The sequence below is a fragment of the Rhinoderma darwinii genome, chromosome 11 (assembly GCF_050947455.1).
Source record: "Rhinoderma darwinii isolate aRhiDar2 chromosome 11, aRhiDar2.hap1, whole genome shotgun sequence".
Taxonomy (NCBI): domain Eukaryota; kingdom Metazoa; phylum Chordata; class Amphibia; order Anura; family Rhinodermatidae; genus Rhinoderma; species Rhinoderma darwinii.
Window position 1 is genome coordinate 100,423,955 of NC_134697.1, and position 16,530 is coordinate 100,440,484.

General features: G+C 46.9%; 1 protein-coding gene across 2 annotated transcripts; it reads left to right on the plus strand.

Moving 5' to 3' along the window:
• The first annotated feature begins 18 nt into the window (after window positions 1-18).
• Window positions 19-13,619, plus strand: LOC142663492 (uncharacterized). 2 transcript variants are annotated; one of them, XM_075842179.1, is made up of 3 exons: window positions 19-82; window positions 8,825-8,889; window positions 10,324-13,619. In XM_075842179.1, exon 3 carries the CDS (start codon window positions 10,325-10,327, stop codon window positions 12,602-12,604), a length of 2,280 nt encoding a protein of 759 aa, XP_075698294.1. In that variant the 5' UTR covers window positions 19-82; window positions 8,825-8,889; window position 10,324; the 3' UTR covers window positions 12,605-13,619. The 2 variants fall into 2 exon arrangements, with proteins under 2 accessions (XP_075698294.1, XP_075698295.1); XM_075842180.1 differs by lacking the exon at window positions 8,825-8,889 and having other exon boundaries at window positions 43-82.
• Window positions 13,620-16,530: the final 2,911 nt, after the last annotated feature.

Consider the following 16,530-nt stretch of genomic DNA (forward strand, 5'->3'; position numbering starts at 1 on the left):
GACGTCAGCTAAGACTGTGGGGAAGTGATGTTACACTTCCGGGTGTAAGGTCAGGAGTCGACGCGGTGAGGAAGTAGTCCAGGTATTAGTAATACTACTACTGCTGAATGTTACTGTTACTCCTAATACAGGAGGAGCAGACTCTGGTGCCACGTCTGTGTCGTCTTATAATACAGGAGGAGCAGACTCTGGTGCCACGTCTGTGTCGTCTTATAATACAGTAGGAGCAGACTCTGGTGCCATGTCTGTGTCTTCTTATAATACAGGAGGAGCAGACTCTGGTGCCATGTCTGTGTCTTCTTATAATACAGGAGGAGCAGACTCTGGTGCCACGTCTGTGTCTTATTATAATACAGGAGGAGCAGACTCTGGTGCCATGTCTGTGTCTTCTTATAATACAGGAGGAGCAGACTCTGGTGCCACGTCTGTGTCTTCTTATTATAATACAGGAGGAGCAGACTCTGGTGCCATGTCTGTGTCTTCTTATAATACAGGAGGAGCAGACTCTGGTTCCATGTCTGTGTCTTCTTATAATACAGGAGGAGCAGACTCTGGTGCCACGTCTGTGTCTTATAATACAGGAGGAGCAGACTCTGGTGCCATGTCTGTGTCTTCTTATAATACAGGAGGAGCAGACTCTGGTGCCATGTCTGTGTCTTCTTATAATACAGGAGGAGCAGACTCTGGTGCCACGTCTGTGTCTTCTTATAATACAGGAGGAGCAGACTCTGGTGCCATGTCTGTGTCGTCTTATAATACAGGAGGAGCAGACTCTGGTGCCACGTCTGTGTCTTCTTATAATACAGGAGGAGCAGACTCTGGTGCCACGTCTGTGTCTTATAATACAGGAGGAGCAGACTCTGGTGCCATGTCTGTGTCTTCTTATAATACAGGAGGAGCAGACTCTGGTGCCATGTCTGTGTCGTCTTATAATACAGGAGGAGCAGACTCTGGTGCCACGTCTGTGTCTTCTTATAATACAGGAGGAGCAGACTCTGGTGCCACGTCTGTGTCTTCTTATAATACAGGAGGAGCAGACTCTGGTGCCACGTCTGTGTCTTCTTATAATACAGGAAGAGCAGACTCTGGTGCCACGTCTGTGTCTTCTTATTATAATACAGGAGGAGCAGACTCTGGTGCCACGTCTGTGTCTTCTTATAATACAGGAGGAGCAGACTCTGGTGCCACGTCTGTGTCTTCTTATAATACAGGAGGAGCAGACTCTGGTTCCATGTCTGTGTCTTCTTATAATACAGGAGGAGCAGACTCTGGTGCCACGTCTGTGTCTTCTTATTATAATACAGGAGGAGCAGACTCTGGTGCCATGTCTGTGTCTTCTTATTATAATACAGGAGGAGCAGACTCTGGTGCCACGTCTGTGTCTTCTTATTTTAATACAGGAGGAGCAGACTCTGGTGCCATGTCTGTGTCTTCTTATTATAATACAGGAGGAGCAGACTCTGGTGCCATGTCTGTGTCTTATAATACAGGAGGAGCAGACTCTGGTGCCACGTCTGTGTCTTCTTATAATACAGGAGGAGCAGACTCTGGTGCCACGTCTGTATCTTCTTATAATACAGGAGGAGCAGACTCTGGTGCCATGTCTGTGTCTTCTTATTATAATACAGGAGGAGCAGACTCTGGTGCCACGTCTGTGTCTTCTTATAATACAGGAGGAGCAGACTCTGGTGCCACGTCTGTGTCTTCTTATAATACAGGAGGAGCAGACTCTGGTGCCATGTCTGTGTCTTCTTATTATAATACAGGAGGAGCAGACTCTGGTGCCATGTCTGTGTCTTCTTATTATAATACAGGAGGAGCAGACTCTGGTGCCATGTCTGTGTCTTCTTATTATAATACAGGAGGAGCAGACTCTGGTGCCATGTCTGTGTCTTCTTATAATACTGGAGGAGCAGACTCTGGTGCCATGTCTGTGTCTTATTATAATACAGGAGGAGCGGACTCTGGTGCCACGTCTGTGTCGTCTTATAATACAGGAGGAGCAGACTCTGGTGCCATGTCTGTGTCTTCTTATTATACAGGAGGAGCAGACTCTGGTGCCATGTCTGTGTCTTCTTATAATACAGGAGGAGCAGACTCTGGTGCCATGTCTGTGTCTTCTTATAATACAGGAGGAGCAGACTCTGGTGCCACGTCTGTGTCTTCTTATAATACAGGAGGAGCAGACTCTGGTGCCATGTCTGTGTCTTCTTATAATACAGGAGGAGCAGACTCTGGTGCCATGTCTGTGTCTTCTTATAATACAGGAGGAGCAGACTCTGGTGCCATGTCTGTGTCTTATTATAATACAGGAGGAGCAGACTCTGGTGCCACGTCTGTGTCTTCTTATAATACAGGAAGAGCAGACTCTGGTGCCACGTCTGTGTCTTCTTATTATAATACAGGAGGAGCAGACTCTGGTGCCACGTCTGTGTCTTATTATAATACAGGAGGAGCAGACTCTGGTGCCATGTCTGTGTCTTCTTATAATACAGGAGGAGCAGACTCTGGTGCCACGTCTGTGTCTTATTATAATACAGGAGGAGCAGACTCTGGTGCCATGTCTGTGTCTTCTTATAATACAGGAGGAGCAGACTCTGGTGCCACGTCTGTGTCTTCTTATAATACAGGAGGAGCAGACTCTGGTGCCATGTCTGTGTCTTCTTATAATACAGGAGGAGCAGACTCTGGTGCCACGTCTGTGTCTTCTTATAATACAGGAAGAGCAGACTCTGGTGCCACGTCTGTGTCTTCTTATTATAATACAGGAGGAGCAGACTCTGGTGCCATGTCTGTGTCTTCTTATAATACAGGAGGAGCAGACTCTGGTGCCATGTCTGTGTCTTCTTATAATACAGGAGGAGCAGACTCTGGTGCCACGTCTGTGTCTTCTTATAATACAGGAGGAGCAGACTCTGGTGCCACGTCTGTGTCGTCTTATAATACAGGAGGAGCAGACTCTGGTGCCACGTCTATGTCGTCTTATAATACAGGAGGAGCAGACTCTGGTGCCATGTCTGTGTCTTCTTATAATACAGGAGGAGCAGACTCTGGTGCCATGTCTGTGTCTTCTTATAATACAGGAGGAGCAGACTCTGGTGCCATGTCTGTGTCTTATTATAATACAGGAGGAGCAGAATCTGGTGCCACGTCTGTGTCTTCTTATTATAATACAGGAGGAGCAGACTCTGGTGCCACGTCTGTGTCTTCTTATAATACAGGAGGAGCAGACTCTGGTGCCATGTCTGTGTCTTATTATAATACAGGAGGAGCAGAATCTGGTGCCACGTCTGTGTCTTCTTATAATACAGGAGGAGCAGACTCTGGTGCCACGTCTGTGTCGTCTTATAATACAGGAGGAGCAGACTCTGGTGCCCTGTCTGTGTCTTATTATAATACAGGAGGAGCAGACTCTGGTGCCATGTCTGTGTCTTCTTATAATACAGGAGGAGCAGACTCTGGTGCCACGTCTGTGTCTTATTATAATACAGGAGGAGCAGACTCTGGTGCCATGTCTGTGTCTTCTTATAATACAGTAGGAGCAGACTCTGGTGCCATGTCTGTGTCTTCTTATAATACAGGAGGAGCAGACTCTGGTGCCATGTCTGTGTCTTCTTATAATACAGGAGGAGCAGACTCTGGTGCCACGTCTGTGTCTTCTTATAATACAGGAGGAGCAGACTCTGGTGCCATGTCTGTGTCTTATTATAATACAGGAGGAGCAGACTCTGGTGCCATGTCTGTGTCTTCTTATAATACAGGAGGAGCAGACTCTGGTGCCATGTCTGTGTCTTCTTATTATAATACAGGAGGAGCAGACTCTGGTGCCACGTCTGTGTCTTCTTATAATACAGGAGGAGCAGACTCTGGTGCCATGTCTGTGTCTTCTTATAATACAGGAGGAGCAGACTCTGGTGCCACGTCTGTGTCTTCTTATAATACAGGAGGAGCAGACTCTGGTGCCATGTCTGTGTCTTATTATAATACAGGAGGAGCAGACTCTGGTGCCATGTCTGTGTCTTCTTATAATACAGGAGGAGCAGACTCTGGTGCCATGTCTGTGTCTTCTTATAATACAGGAGGAGCAGACTCTGGTGCCATGTCTGTGTCTTCTTATTATAATACAGGAGGAGCAGACTCTGGTGCCATGTCTGTGTCTTCTTATAATACAGGAGGAGCAGACTCTGGTGCCATGTCTGTATCTTATTATAATACAGGAGGAGCAGACTCTGGTGCCATGTCTGTGTCTTCTTATAATACAGGAGGAGCAGACTCTGGTGCCATGTCTGTGTCTTCTTATAATACAGGAGGAGCAGACTCTGGTGCCACGTCTGTGTCTTATTATAATACAGGAGGAGCAGACTCTGGTGCCATGTCTGTGTCTTCTTATAATAAAGGAGGAGCAGACTCTGGTGCCATGTCTGTGTCTTCTTATAATAAAGGAGGAGCAGACTCTGGTGCCATGTCTGTGTCTTCTTATAATACAGGAGGAGCAGACTCTGGTGCCATGTCTGTGTCTTCTTATAATACAGGAAGAGCAGACTCTGGTGCCACGTCTGTGTCTTCTTATTATAATACAGGAGGAGCAGACTCTGGTGCCACGTCTGTGTCTTATTATAATACAGGAGGAGCAGACTCTGGTGCCATGTCTGTGTCTTCTTATAATACAGGAGGAGCAGACTCTGGTGCCCTGTCTGTGTCTTCTTATAATACAGGAGGAGCAGACTCTGGTGCCACGTCTGTGTCTTCTTATAATACAGGAGGAGCAGACTCTGGTGCCACGTCTGTGTCTTCTTATAATGAAGGAGGAGCAGACTCTGGTGCCACGTCTGTGTCTTCTTATAATACAGGAGGAGCAGACTCTGGTGCCATGTCTGTGTCTTCTTATAATACAGGAGGAGCAGACTCTGGTGCCATGTCTGTATCTTATTATAATACAGGAGGAGCAGACTCTGGTGCCATGTCTGTGTCTTCTTATAATAAAGGAGGAGCAGACTCTGGTGCCACGTCTGTGTCTTCTTATAATACAGGAAGAGCAGACTCTGGTGCCACGTCTGTGTCTTCTTATTATAATACAGGAGGAGCAGACTCTGGTGCCACGTCTGTGTCTTATTATAATACAGGAGGAGCAGACTCTGGTGCCATGTCTGTGTCTTCTTATAATACAGGAGGAGCAGACTCTGGTGCCACGTCTGTGTCTTCTTATAATACAGGAAGAGCAGACTCTGGTGCCACGTCTGTGTCTTCTTATTATAATACAGGAGGAGCAGACTCTGGTGCCACGTCTGTGTCTTATTATAATACAGGAGGAGCAGACTCTGGTGCCACGTCTGTGTCTTATTATAATACAGGAGGAGCAGACTCTGGTGCCACGTCTGTGTCTTCTTATAATAAAGGAGGAGCAGACTCTGGTGCCATGTCTGTGTCTTCTTATAATACTGGAGGAGCAGACTCTGGTGCCACGTCTGTGTCGTCTTATAATACAGGAAGAGCAGACTCTGGTGCCACGTCTGTGTCTTCTTATAATACAGGAGGAGCAGACTCTGGTGCCATGTCTGTGTCTTCTTATAATACAGGAGGAGCAGACTCTGGTGCCATGTCTGTATCTTATTATAATACAGGAGGAGCAGACTCTGGTGCCACGTCTGTGTCTTCTTATAATAAAGGAGGAGCAGACTCTGGTGCCACGTCTGTGTCTTATAATACAGGAAGAGCAGACTCTGGTGCCACGTCTGTGTCTTCTTATTATAATACAGGAGGAGCAGACTCTGGTGCCACGTCTGTGTCTTATTATAATACAGGAGGAGCAGACTCTGGTGCCATGTCTGTGTCTTCTTATAATACAGGAGGAGCAGACTCTGGTGCCCTGTCTGTGTCTTCTTATAATACAGGAGGAGCAGACTCTGGTGCCACGTCTGTGTCTTCTTATAATACAGGAGGAGCAGACTCTGGTGCCACGTCTGTGTCTTCTTATAATGAAGGAGGAGCAGACTCTGGTGCCACATCTGTGTCTTCTTATAATACAGGAGGAGCAGACTCTGGTGCCACGTCTGTGTCTTCTTATAATACAGGAGGAGCAGACTCTGGTGCCACGTCTGTGTCTTATAATACAGGAGGAGCAGACTCTGGTGCCATGTCTGTGTCTTCTTATAATACAGGAGGAGCAGACTCTGGTGCCATGTTTGTGTCTTATTATAATACAGGAGGAGCAGACTCTGGTGCCACGTCTGTGTCTTCTTATAATACAGGAGGAGCAGACTCTGGTGCCATGTCTGTGTCGTCTTATAATGCAGGAGGAGCAGACTCTGGTGCCATGTCTGTGTCGTCTTATAATGCAGGAGGAGCAGACTCTGGTGCCATGTCTGTGTCTTCTTATTATAATACAGGAGGAGCAGACTCTGGTGCCATGTCTGTGTCTTCTTATAATAAAGGAGGAGCAGACTCTGGTGCCATGTCTGTGTCTTCTTATAATACTGGAGGAGCAGACTCTGGTGCCACGTCTGTGTCGTCTTATAATACAGGAAGAGCAGACTCTGGTGCCACGTCTGTGTCTTCTTATAATACAGGAGGAGCAGACTCTGGTGCCATGTCTGTGTCTTCTTATAATACAGGAGGAGCAGACTCTGGTGCCATGTCTGTATCTTATTATAATACAGGAGGAGCAGACTCTGGTGCCACGTCTGTGTCTTCTTATAATAAAGGAGGAGCAGACTCTGGTGCCACGTCTGTGTCTTATAATACAGGAAGAGCAGACTCTGGTGCCACGTCTGTGTCTTCTTATTATAATACAGGAGGAGCAGACTCTGGTGCCACGTCTGTGTCTTATTATAATACAGGAGGAGCAGACTCTGGTGCCATGTCTGTGTCTTCTTATAATACAGGAGGAGCAGACTCTGGTGCCCTGTCTGTGTCTTCTTATAATACAGGAGGAGCAGACTCTGGTGCCACGTCTGTGTCTTCTTATAATACAGGAGGAGCAGACTCTGGTGCCACGTCTGTGTCTTCTTATAATGAAGGAGGAGCAGACTCTGGTGCCACATCTGTGTCTTCTTATAATACAGGAGGAGCAGACTCTGGTGCCACGTCTGTGTCTTCTTATAATACAGGAGGAGCAGACTCTGGTGCCACGTCTGTGTCTTATAATACAGGAGGAGCAGACTCTGGTGCCATGTCTGTGTCTTCTTATAATACAGGAGGAGCAGACTCTGGTGCCATGTTTGTGTCTTATTATAATACAGGAGGAGCAGACTCTGGTGCCACGTCTGTGTCTTCTTATAATACAGGAGGAGCAGACTCTGGTGCCATGTCTGTGTCGTCTTATAATGCAGGAGGAGCAGACTCTGGTGCCATGTCTGTGTCGTCTTATAATGCAGGAGGAGCAGACTCTGGTGCCATGTCTGTGTCTTCTTATTATAATACAGGAGGAGCAGACTCTGGTGCCATGTCTGTGTCTTCTTATAATACAGGAGGAGCAGACTCTGGTGCCATGTCTATGTCTTATTTATAATACAGGAGGAGAAGGTTTCGGGGGTCTGCTACATTTTAAAAGCAGCACAGAGGAATGCTGCACAATTATAAAACCTCTTTTCAGGAATCGTATTCGGATCCCTATATTGTTCTTGTTTGGCCTTAAAGGGCCACCCCCCCCCCCTCAGCAGAATATTCCATCTCTGATCTGTGCGGGCCCCAGCGGTCTGACCCCGCGATCTCAAGAATGAGGGGCCCATTAATTTGAGGTCAGATTTTATATCTGCGCAGTGCGGATGACCGGTCACCTAAACACTAACCAGACACTAGAGTCTGCTCCACCTGTACTGTATCGCATAGCAACAGGGTAGAAATGTATGGTTAAGGGATTGTAGCTATACGGATGTGACGGCTGCCGCGGGGTCCGCTGTCGGGGGAGGGTCCGAGCTGAACTCCCACAGTAGAGATGTCGCCTTGTAGAACTATTAACCTCTTAGTGATCGCCGCTGCGCCTTTTCATGGCGGTCAGTTACGGGCGCTAGGCTTGTCTGCCGCCTCTTCCTGGCAGCCGGGTCGAGGTCCTGCGTGGGTGGCGGGTGCCGTCTTATGAGGCAGCCGGTCCCTGCTCTAGCAGTTGTGATTGACGTTTCCTTAGATTGCAGCTATTTAACCCCTTAGATACTGCGGTCAGTAGCGCCCTCCGTCACCCATCGGTGATCGTGGCCCGCCAATGTGTTGCCATGGCAGCCGGGGGCCTGCCCTGACAAAATGCCTATTAAGCCGAACCAAAAGAATAAAAAAAATATACGTAGTATCGCCGCGACCGCAATGACACGAACAATGACTTATTTATACTGCGAGGTGAACATTGTAAAAAACACAAACGCAAATAACTTTGGCGCAATCGCTATTTTTTCTATTGCCGTCCCAATAAATAATAGTCCCATATACCCCAAAATGGGACCAATCACAACTAGCCACTCAGTAAGGGGTTAATCTCCCAGCTGTAACTCACAGCCGCTCCCTCCTCCGGACCTGCCGCCTCTTCCTATACCTGGCAGGTTGTGTCCCGCTCCTTCCCCCGCTCGCTGTCCCGCAGGTCTGTCCCCTCCTGGTCCGGACAGCTCTGATCCGCCAGCTGAGTCCCCGGCCCTACAGATGTAAATTCCTTCACGTATCTCCGTACCGCGAGAGGGATGACTGACCGCCTGACATTATCTGGGTGACCTGAGCGCTCACATGGCTGACAGGAAGTAGCCGGCGTGCAGGACGGCAGCGGGTTGGGTGCGGGTCTTTAGTGCGTCACATTTACATCTGTCGGTTTCCACTTCATATTTTTTCTCTGTTTTATTTGTAGATCGTTTTATCCTTTTATTTCTGGTCGTTTTCACCACGCTCTCCTCGGATCCATCAACAGACCAGGTAGAGACGATCAAAGCGATCACTTCCCTTCCATGTCTTATTGGGAGGGGGAATGTTCTCCCGACTATTGTCACGGGAAGATATCTGTAGACGCAGACACGGACGAGCCTCTGTAAATAACCAAGAGGTGACGGAGCGGAGGTCGTCGTCCCCCCGTAATCAAACCCCGATCCTAAGGACACGCCAGCGCCGTCTCGGCAAACCCCTTTAAAGCAGATCTGTCAGCGTCATTTATGTTAGAGCGGCAGCTGACGGCTACAGGTTCCTACTACCGGTACTAGTAGTCCAAAAAAATACCCGGCCTCCTAGTTTAAGGCCAGGGCTACACCCAGATTTTTTGTAGCGCTACGGAGTGATTTTAGTCTACAGTCCACAGGAGCACGCTGAGTTGCGGGAGCACGCGGAGTTGCGGGAGCACGCTGAGTTGCGGGAGCACGCGGAGTTGCGGGAGCACGCGGAGTTGCGGGAGTACATGGAGTTGCGCACATTGTTGTGGACGGCAGCTGTCACTCAAGAGTTCAAATCAACCAGTATCGCTATACAAAGTCTGGGTGCAGCCCCGGCCTAAGAGGCTGGAGCATCCATCAGGAGAGCGTCCTCCGGGCCGTGAGTGACCGGCGGCTCCGCATGCACCACCCTGACTGGCGTGTAGGGAGGGGGGCGCTCTTATGTATACCCCAGACTCCTAGACTATGAGACCAGGGATTCTTCACAGCCAAATGGCACAACAGTTTTTGGTGGCGTTTTGGCTGTGAGTATTGCGGACCTGAGGCTGTAATATGCAGCTGACCTACTAAGCTGACGGATCCGCTTTTGGCAGAACCCTCCAGGATGGCAGCCACATTGTAGCTGGTGATGATCTCAGGTCTCATATCGCTGCCTCCGACAGCTCCCGGCACTGGTTAATCAGGAGATAATTGATCTGTTCTTCACAGTAAATGGCAGAATTCTATGATCGTCTGTGACCGTTACACGGGAAGTAAAGCGACGCTGTAGTAATGGCCATTAAAGGGGTTATCCGGGGCAGTAATGGTAAAAATAATCAACTATCCGATACTGTCTCCTCGCTGCAGCGGAGCGGCGACCCGGAAACTCCTGCAGCGGTCACGTGACGTTCGTAGCAGCATCACCGTTTCAGCATTTCAGGGGGGGGGGGTGAGGATCGGATAGTTTATGACTTTACATTATGACCTGCCTTAGGCATTTTTTTGAAGTCCCGCATAATCTCTTCAATGGCTGTAACCGGTCCCGGGATAACCAATCGTCTACCGGGTTATACAGCAGAACGTTCCTGCTGAGCGAGCGGATGAAGCGGCCGCCATATTAGTTGTCACGCAGCTTTCCTTGAAACGGATAGAACGGAGAAGTAGCCGCAGGGACGTTTTTACCTTGTCTTTATATTTACCTGGTGTAAATCCTGTCTTGTCTTTGCAGCATGCCTGTCTGCATTGTCGCTGGATGTCCGTCGGGAGGTCGCCAGAAGGAGCACGGGGTCATCGTTCATGTTTTTCCAAAAGATAAGAACATGATCCGGGCCTGGCTGATTCAGACGAGACAAGATTTCGGAGATCTGGAAGAGTATGTGAATAAGGTTTATGAGGGGAAAAAAACGGACAGCTTCAGACTCTGCTCCAAACACTTCACTTCCGACTGTTACACGCATTTGGACGGATGGCGCAAAGTCTTGAGGAAAGACGCTGTCCCCACTATTTTTGAACATCCGAGCTTAGATAACAATGTCAAAATTCCTGCTCGAAAAAGACGCCGAATGGACAGAGAATCGGGGTACCCAGCACCTCTTGGGTTTTGTGCACACTGTGGGCAACAGTCGATACGTTCCCCCAATGTCATGTCCGTCGGGGTTAACACGCAGTCATTGATGGTAAAGTGGGACAGATCCACCCAAACCGACCCAAAAATAGGCTCTAGGACTGTAGCCGTAGAACATAAAATAAAGACCTACCGCAAAAAAACCCAGTGTAACTTGCCCTTTAACCGAAACAAAGTGAAGCCCAAAACCAATGATGGCAACAAAATGCCCTACGCCAATGCGCTCTTCAATGAAAGATTAAATGCACTCGGCGGTAACGGGGTCTCGCCTTATGACGCTCATCCAACCAACCACTCCCCAATGGCTTCACTTTCCCTTCCAGTAGAGAAAGGAATCAATGTGGAGAACACAATCGTAGAAAGTGGCGCGGCCGATAAATCGCCACTAAATGACATCAATCCGATATTTCAAGACTCAAAATTTGTGGAATCTTCCACCGCTGATGAAGCCAACCACATAGAATACAGCCAGAAACCAGGCGCCGATCCGGACGCCATGAGTCCAAATTTGATGACGGAAAGAAAATTTCTTGTTTTTGAATCGTGCCTGGACGCCCTTATCGCCATGGTGTCCTGCAAGTGGCTCGGCTCCTGTGGGAAGCCCATCGTTAAAATCTTCAAAAAACGAGTGGGGACCTTCGTTAGCGTGTATGTCACCTGCTCAGACAACCACCGTACACATCTGTGGGAAAGCCAACCCAAAAGAGGCAACGTGCCCGTAGGGAATCTCGCTCTTTCGGCATCCGTTTTATTTAGTGGTTCCACCTTCAGGCAGGTGCACAATTTCTTCTACCTTATGGGGCTGGAGTGCATTCGAAAATCCACCTACCACAATTATCAAAGAAAATATTTATTCCCTACAGTGAAACACCACTGGAAGAAAGAACAGGCAGCAAATCTGGCCGTTTTTGGCCAGTCGTCAATCTGTGTGGTCGGCGATGGACAGTGCGACGGTCCCGACCGACATCTGGGATATTGTCTCTACACGCTGATAGATGCCTCCACCAAGAAGGTGCTGCACTTTCAGATCGAGCAGCTGCGACCGGGCATTTCGTCTGCCCTCTCGGAGGAAGTGGCCTGTCAGAAATCCTTGGAAAAACTTCAAAAGAAAAATGTCAGCATCAAAATCCTATGCACTGACAAATGTGCCGGCATCAAGAAGATGGTCCAGACCGATTTCAACACCATGGTGCACCAGTTTGACGTGTGGCATGCGGTTCGATCCATCGGGGCGAAGGTTCTTTCCGCCAGCAGAAGAAAATATTGTGGTGAACTGAGTTTGTGGGTGAGCGTTGTACGAGATCACCTGTGGTGGTCCGCCAGCACCTGTGACAACAACCCAGAACTTCTTCTCGAAAAGTGGAACTCGTTGCTGAACCACACCGCTAACGAGCACTCGTGGTCCGGCAACAAGCTCTACCACCGCTGCGAGCACGATTCCGTAGAGCAAGACCATCGGCGGAGGACATGGCTTCACTGGGGAAGTGCCGCCCACAACTCACTCCGAGAAATCGTCTTAAATCCCAGGTTACAGAAAGACCTAAAGCGCCTCTTCACCTTCAGCCACCCCGGAGACATAGAGCTGTACCACAGTGCCATTCTGAAGTACCGGCCGAAGAGAGGCGACTTTATCAAGGACAGCGTGAAGGCCCGGATACAATTAGCGGGTCTCCACCACAATTACAACATTCACAGGGTCCGGCACGAGGGTAGGAAAGCCGCCGCGAGATCGGCGCCCCAAAGGCGCCCGGCCGTTTGCAGCAAGTGTACGAAACAGCAGTTCCTATGTTCTGTTTACGAGCCGAGTAACCAGAGTTTCTTACTGGAGATTATGAAGGATGTTTTGAAATTAGCGGACGGAAGCAGAAGTTTTGACTGTACATGACGGGGTTCAGGGGGTTTTGGGAAAAAACATGAAATATGGATCTTTTGTCCACGTCTATGGAGATGCGAATAACATCCCTACGATCATTTACTTTCTTAGGTAGATATATTATAAGGAAATCTATACTTTTCTTTCGATATTTTTTTTTTTTGTACAAAACTTTTATAGGTAAGGTTCCCCAACCCCCCTCCCCCAAAAAAATAGCTCAATCACATGTCAAAAACGGCACCTCCACCAAACCTGGGGATTGAGTTGATGCCAGTCTTGACCACCAATTAGGAGGTTATCATACGTGTACAATTAGGGCCTGTTCACACCACTGTTCACATTCCGTTCGGTCGGAGGTTTCCGTTGGGTGAACCCCGCAAGTGAAAGTGAAACCACAGCTTCCGTTTCAGTCACTATTGATATCAAGTCGACTGCGCTATTGATTCCAACGGAAACCTGCCGGAATGGTCACGAACGTAAACCATTAGCGATGGTTCCGTCCCCATCGATATCAATAGTGACTGAAACAGAAGCTGTGGTTTCAGTTTCACTTTCCGTTGCGGGGGTTCACCCGAAGGAAACCTCCGACAGAACCCCAGAACGGAATGTGAACTCTGATGTGAACGGGCCCTTACTCTGCCATAGAGTTACAGAAACCAGTGAATAAAAGCCGAGATGGTCCAGTTATTATGGGGGGGGGGAGGGGGTTCTAGATGACAACCCCCGGTGGATGTTTCTGGAACAACCCTTTAATTTGACCTGTTTTTAACATTTTTATAAAAAGCAGCTGGGATGTTATTTCGGTGTCCTGTATTTTTCTTCAAAAAGTTTTTTTTTCTTTAAAGTCATTAAAATCTGTAACTTCTTCACCTGCGGTTTACCTAAAATAAAAAAACGACACGCACTATAATATAAAAACGTTCAGGATAATTTTTGAGAATAATCCAGGATGAAGTTTGAATACGTCAGCTGGAAATGAAAGTTTTTCTTATTGTCTACATTGAATAAAGCTGCGAGATTTTAACCAGTTCAGTGTCGGGTGCTGGATCTTCTTCTAGAACGCTGGTTCCACGTGGCTGTCAACTGAAAAGCTGATCGTGAGCGGAGAATAATCTCTACTGATATTAAAAGTGTCTAAATTAGATATACAAAATAAATATATATATATATATATATATATGGCCTATATTGTACATGATGTGATCGGCGCTGTAATGTAGATAACAGTGGTCCTAGTAATAAAGAGGCTGTCACCACATTATAAGTGGCCTATATTGTACATGATGTGATCAGTGCTGTAATGTAGGTAACAGTGGTCCTAGTAATAAACAGGCTGTCACCACATTATAAGTGTCCTCTCTCCTACATAATGTGATCAGTGCTGTAATGTAGATAACAGTGGTCCTAGTAATAAAGAGGCTCTGTCACCTCATTATAAGTGCCCTATCTCCTACATAATGTGATCAGTGCTGTAATGTAGATAACAGTGGTCCTAGTGATAAAGAGGCTCTGTCGCCACATTATAAGTGGCCTATATTGTACATGATGTGATCGGAGCTGTAATGTAGATAACAGTGGTCCTAGTAATAAAGAGGCTGTCACCACATTATAAGTGGCCTATATTGTACATGATGTGATCGGAGCTGTAATGTAGATAAGTGGTCCTAGTAATAAAGAGGCTCTGTCACCACATTATAAGTGGCCTATATTGTACATGATGTGATCGGCGCTGTAATGTAGATTACAGCAGTCTTTTTTATTTATAAAAACGATCATTTTTGACGGAGTTATGAGCAATTTTAGATTTATGCTAATGAGTTTAATAGACAACTGGGCGCGTTTTACTTTTTGGCCAAGTGGGCGTTGTGGAGAGAAGTGTATACTTCTCCCCATTCATTCACACTGCAGATAGCTATATCACTATGTACACACACACACACACACACACACCACCCCCCCCCACCCCCCCCCCCGCAGTGTCCTGACAGTGAATATACATCACCTCCAGCCAGGCGTAGTCTCGCGAGATTACACTGTAAACTGTCATTCACAGCGAGATCTCGCTGTGCTGTGCTGTAAATCACAGAGAAGTGTCAGGATTCTGAATAGACATCCCGTCCCGGCTGGAGGTAATGTATATTCATTGTCCGGACACTGCAGTAACGTTATAGTGTGTGTATGTGGCTGCACATAGTGATATAGCTATATCACTTTGTGCTGTGTAAATGAATGGAGAGAAGTGTATGACGCTGATTGGTCAGCGTCATACACTTCTCTCCACAACACCCACTTGGCCAAAAAGTAAAACACGCCCAGTTGTCTATTAAGAAACTCATTAGCATAAATCTAAAATTGCTCACAACTCCATCAAAAATGATCGTTTTTCGAAATAACAAACACTGCTGTAGAGCGCTGATCACATCATGTACAATACAGGCCACTTATAATGTGGTGACAGCCTCTTTATTACTAGGACCACTGTCATCTACATTACAGCACTGATCACATCATGTACAATATAGGCCACTTATAATGTGGTGACAGCCTCTTTATTACTAGGACCACTGTCATCTACATTACAGCGCTGATCACATCATGTACAATACAGGACACTTATAATGTGGTGACAGCCTCTTTATTACTAGGACCACTGTTATCTACATTACAGCGCCGAACACGTCATGTACAATATAGGGCACTTATACTGTGGTGACAGCCTCTTTATTACTAGGACCACTGTCATCTACATTACAGCGCTGATCACATCATGTACAATACAGGACACTTATGATGTGGTGACAGCCTCTATTACTAGGACCACTGTTATCTACATTACAGCACCGATCACATCATGTACAATATAGGGCACTTATAATGTGGTGACAGCCTCTTTATTACTAGGACCACTGTCATCTACATTACAGCGCTGATCACATTATGTACAAGATAGTGCACTTATAATGTGGTGACAGCCTCTTTATTACTAGGACCACTGTTATCTACATTACAGCGCTGATCACATCATGTACAAGATAGTGCACTTATAATGTGGTGACAGAGCCTCTTTATTACTAGGACCACTGTTATCTACATTACAGCGCTGATCACATCATGTACAAGATAGTGCACTTATAATGTGGTGACAGCCTCTTTATTACTAGGACCACTGTCATCTACATTACAGCTCCGATCACATCGTGTACAATATAGGCCACTTATAATGTGGTGACAGCCTCTTTATTACTAGGACCACTGTTATCTACATTACAGCTCCGATCACATCATGTACAATATAGGCCACTAATAATGTGGGGACTGAGCCTCTTTATTACTAGGACCACTGTTATCTACATTACAGCGCCGATCACATTATGTACAAGATAGGACACTTATAATCTGGTGACAGTCTCTTTATTACTAGGACCACTGTTATCTACATTACAGCGCTGATCACATTATGTAGGAGACAGGCCACTTATAATGTGGTGACAGCCTCTTTATTACTAGGACCACTGTTATCTACATTACAGCACTGATCACATCATGTACAATATAGGCCACTTATACTGTGGTGACAGCCTCTTTATTACTAGGACCACTGTTATCTACATTACAGCGCTGATCACATTATGTAGGAGACAGGGCACTTATAATGTGGTGACAGCCTCTTTTTTACTAGGACCACTGTCATCTACATTACAGCACTGATCACATCATGTGCAATATAGGCCACTTATACTGTGGTGACAGCCTCTTTATTACTAGGACCACTGTTATCTACATTACAGCGCCGATCACATCATGTACAATATAGGCCACTTATAATGTGGTGACAGCCTCTTTATTACTAGGACCACTGTTATCTACATTACAGCTCCGATCACATCGTGTACAATACAGGCCACTTATAATGTGGTGACAGCCTCTTTAAGTGTCGT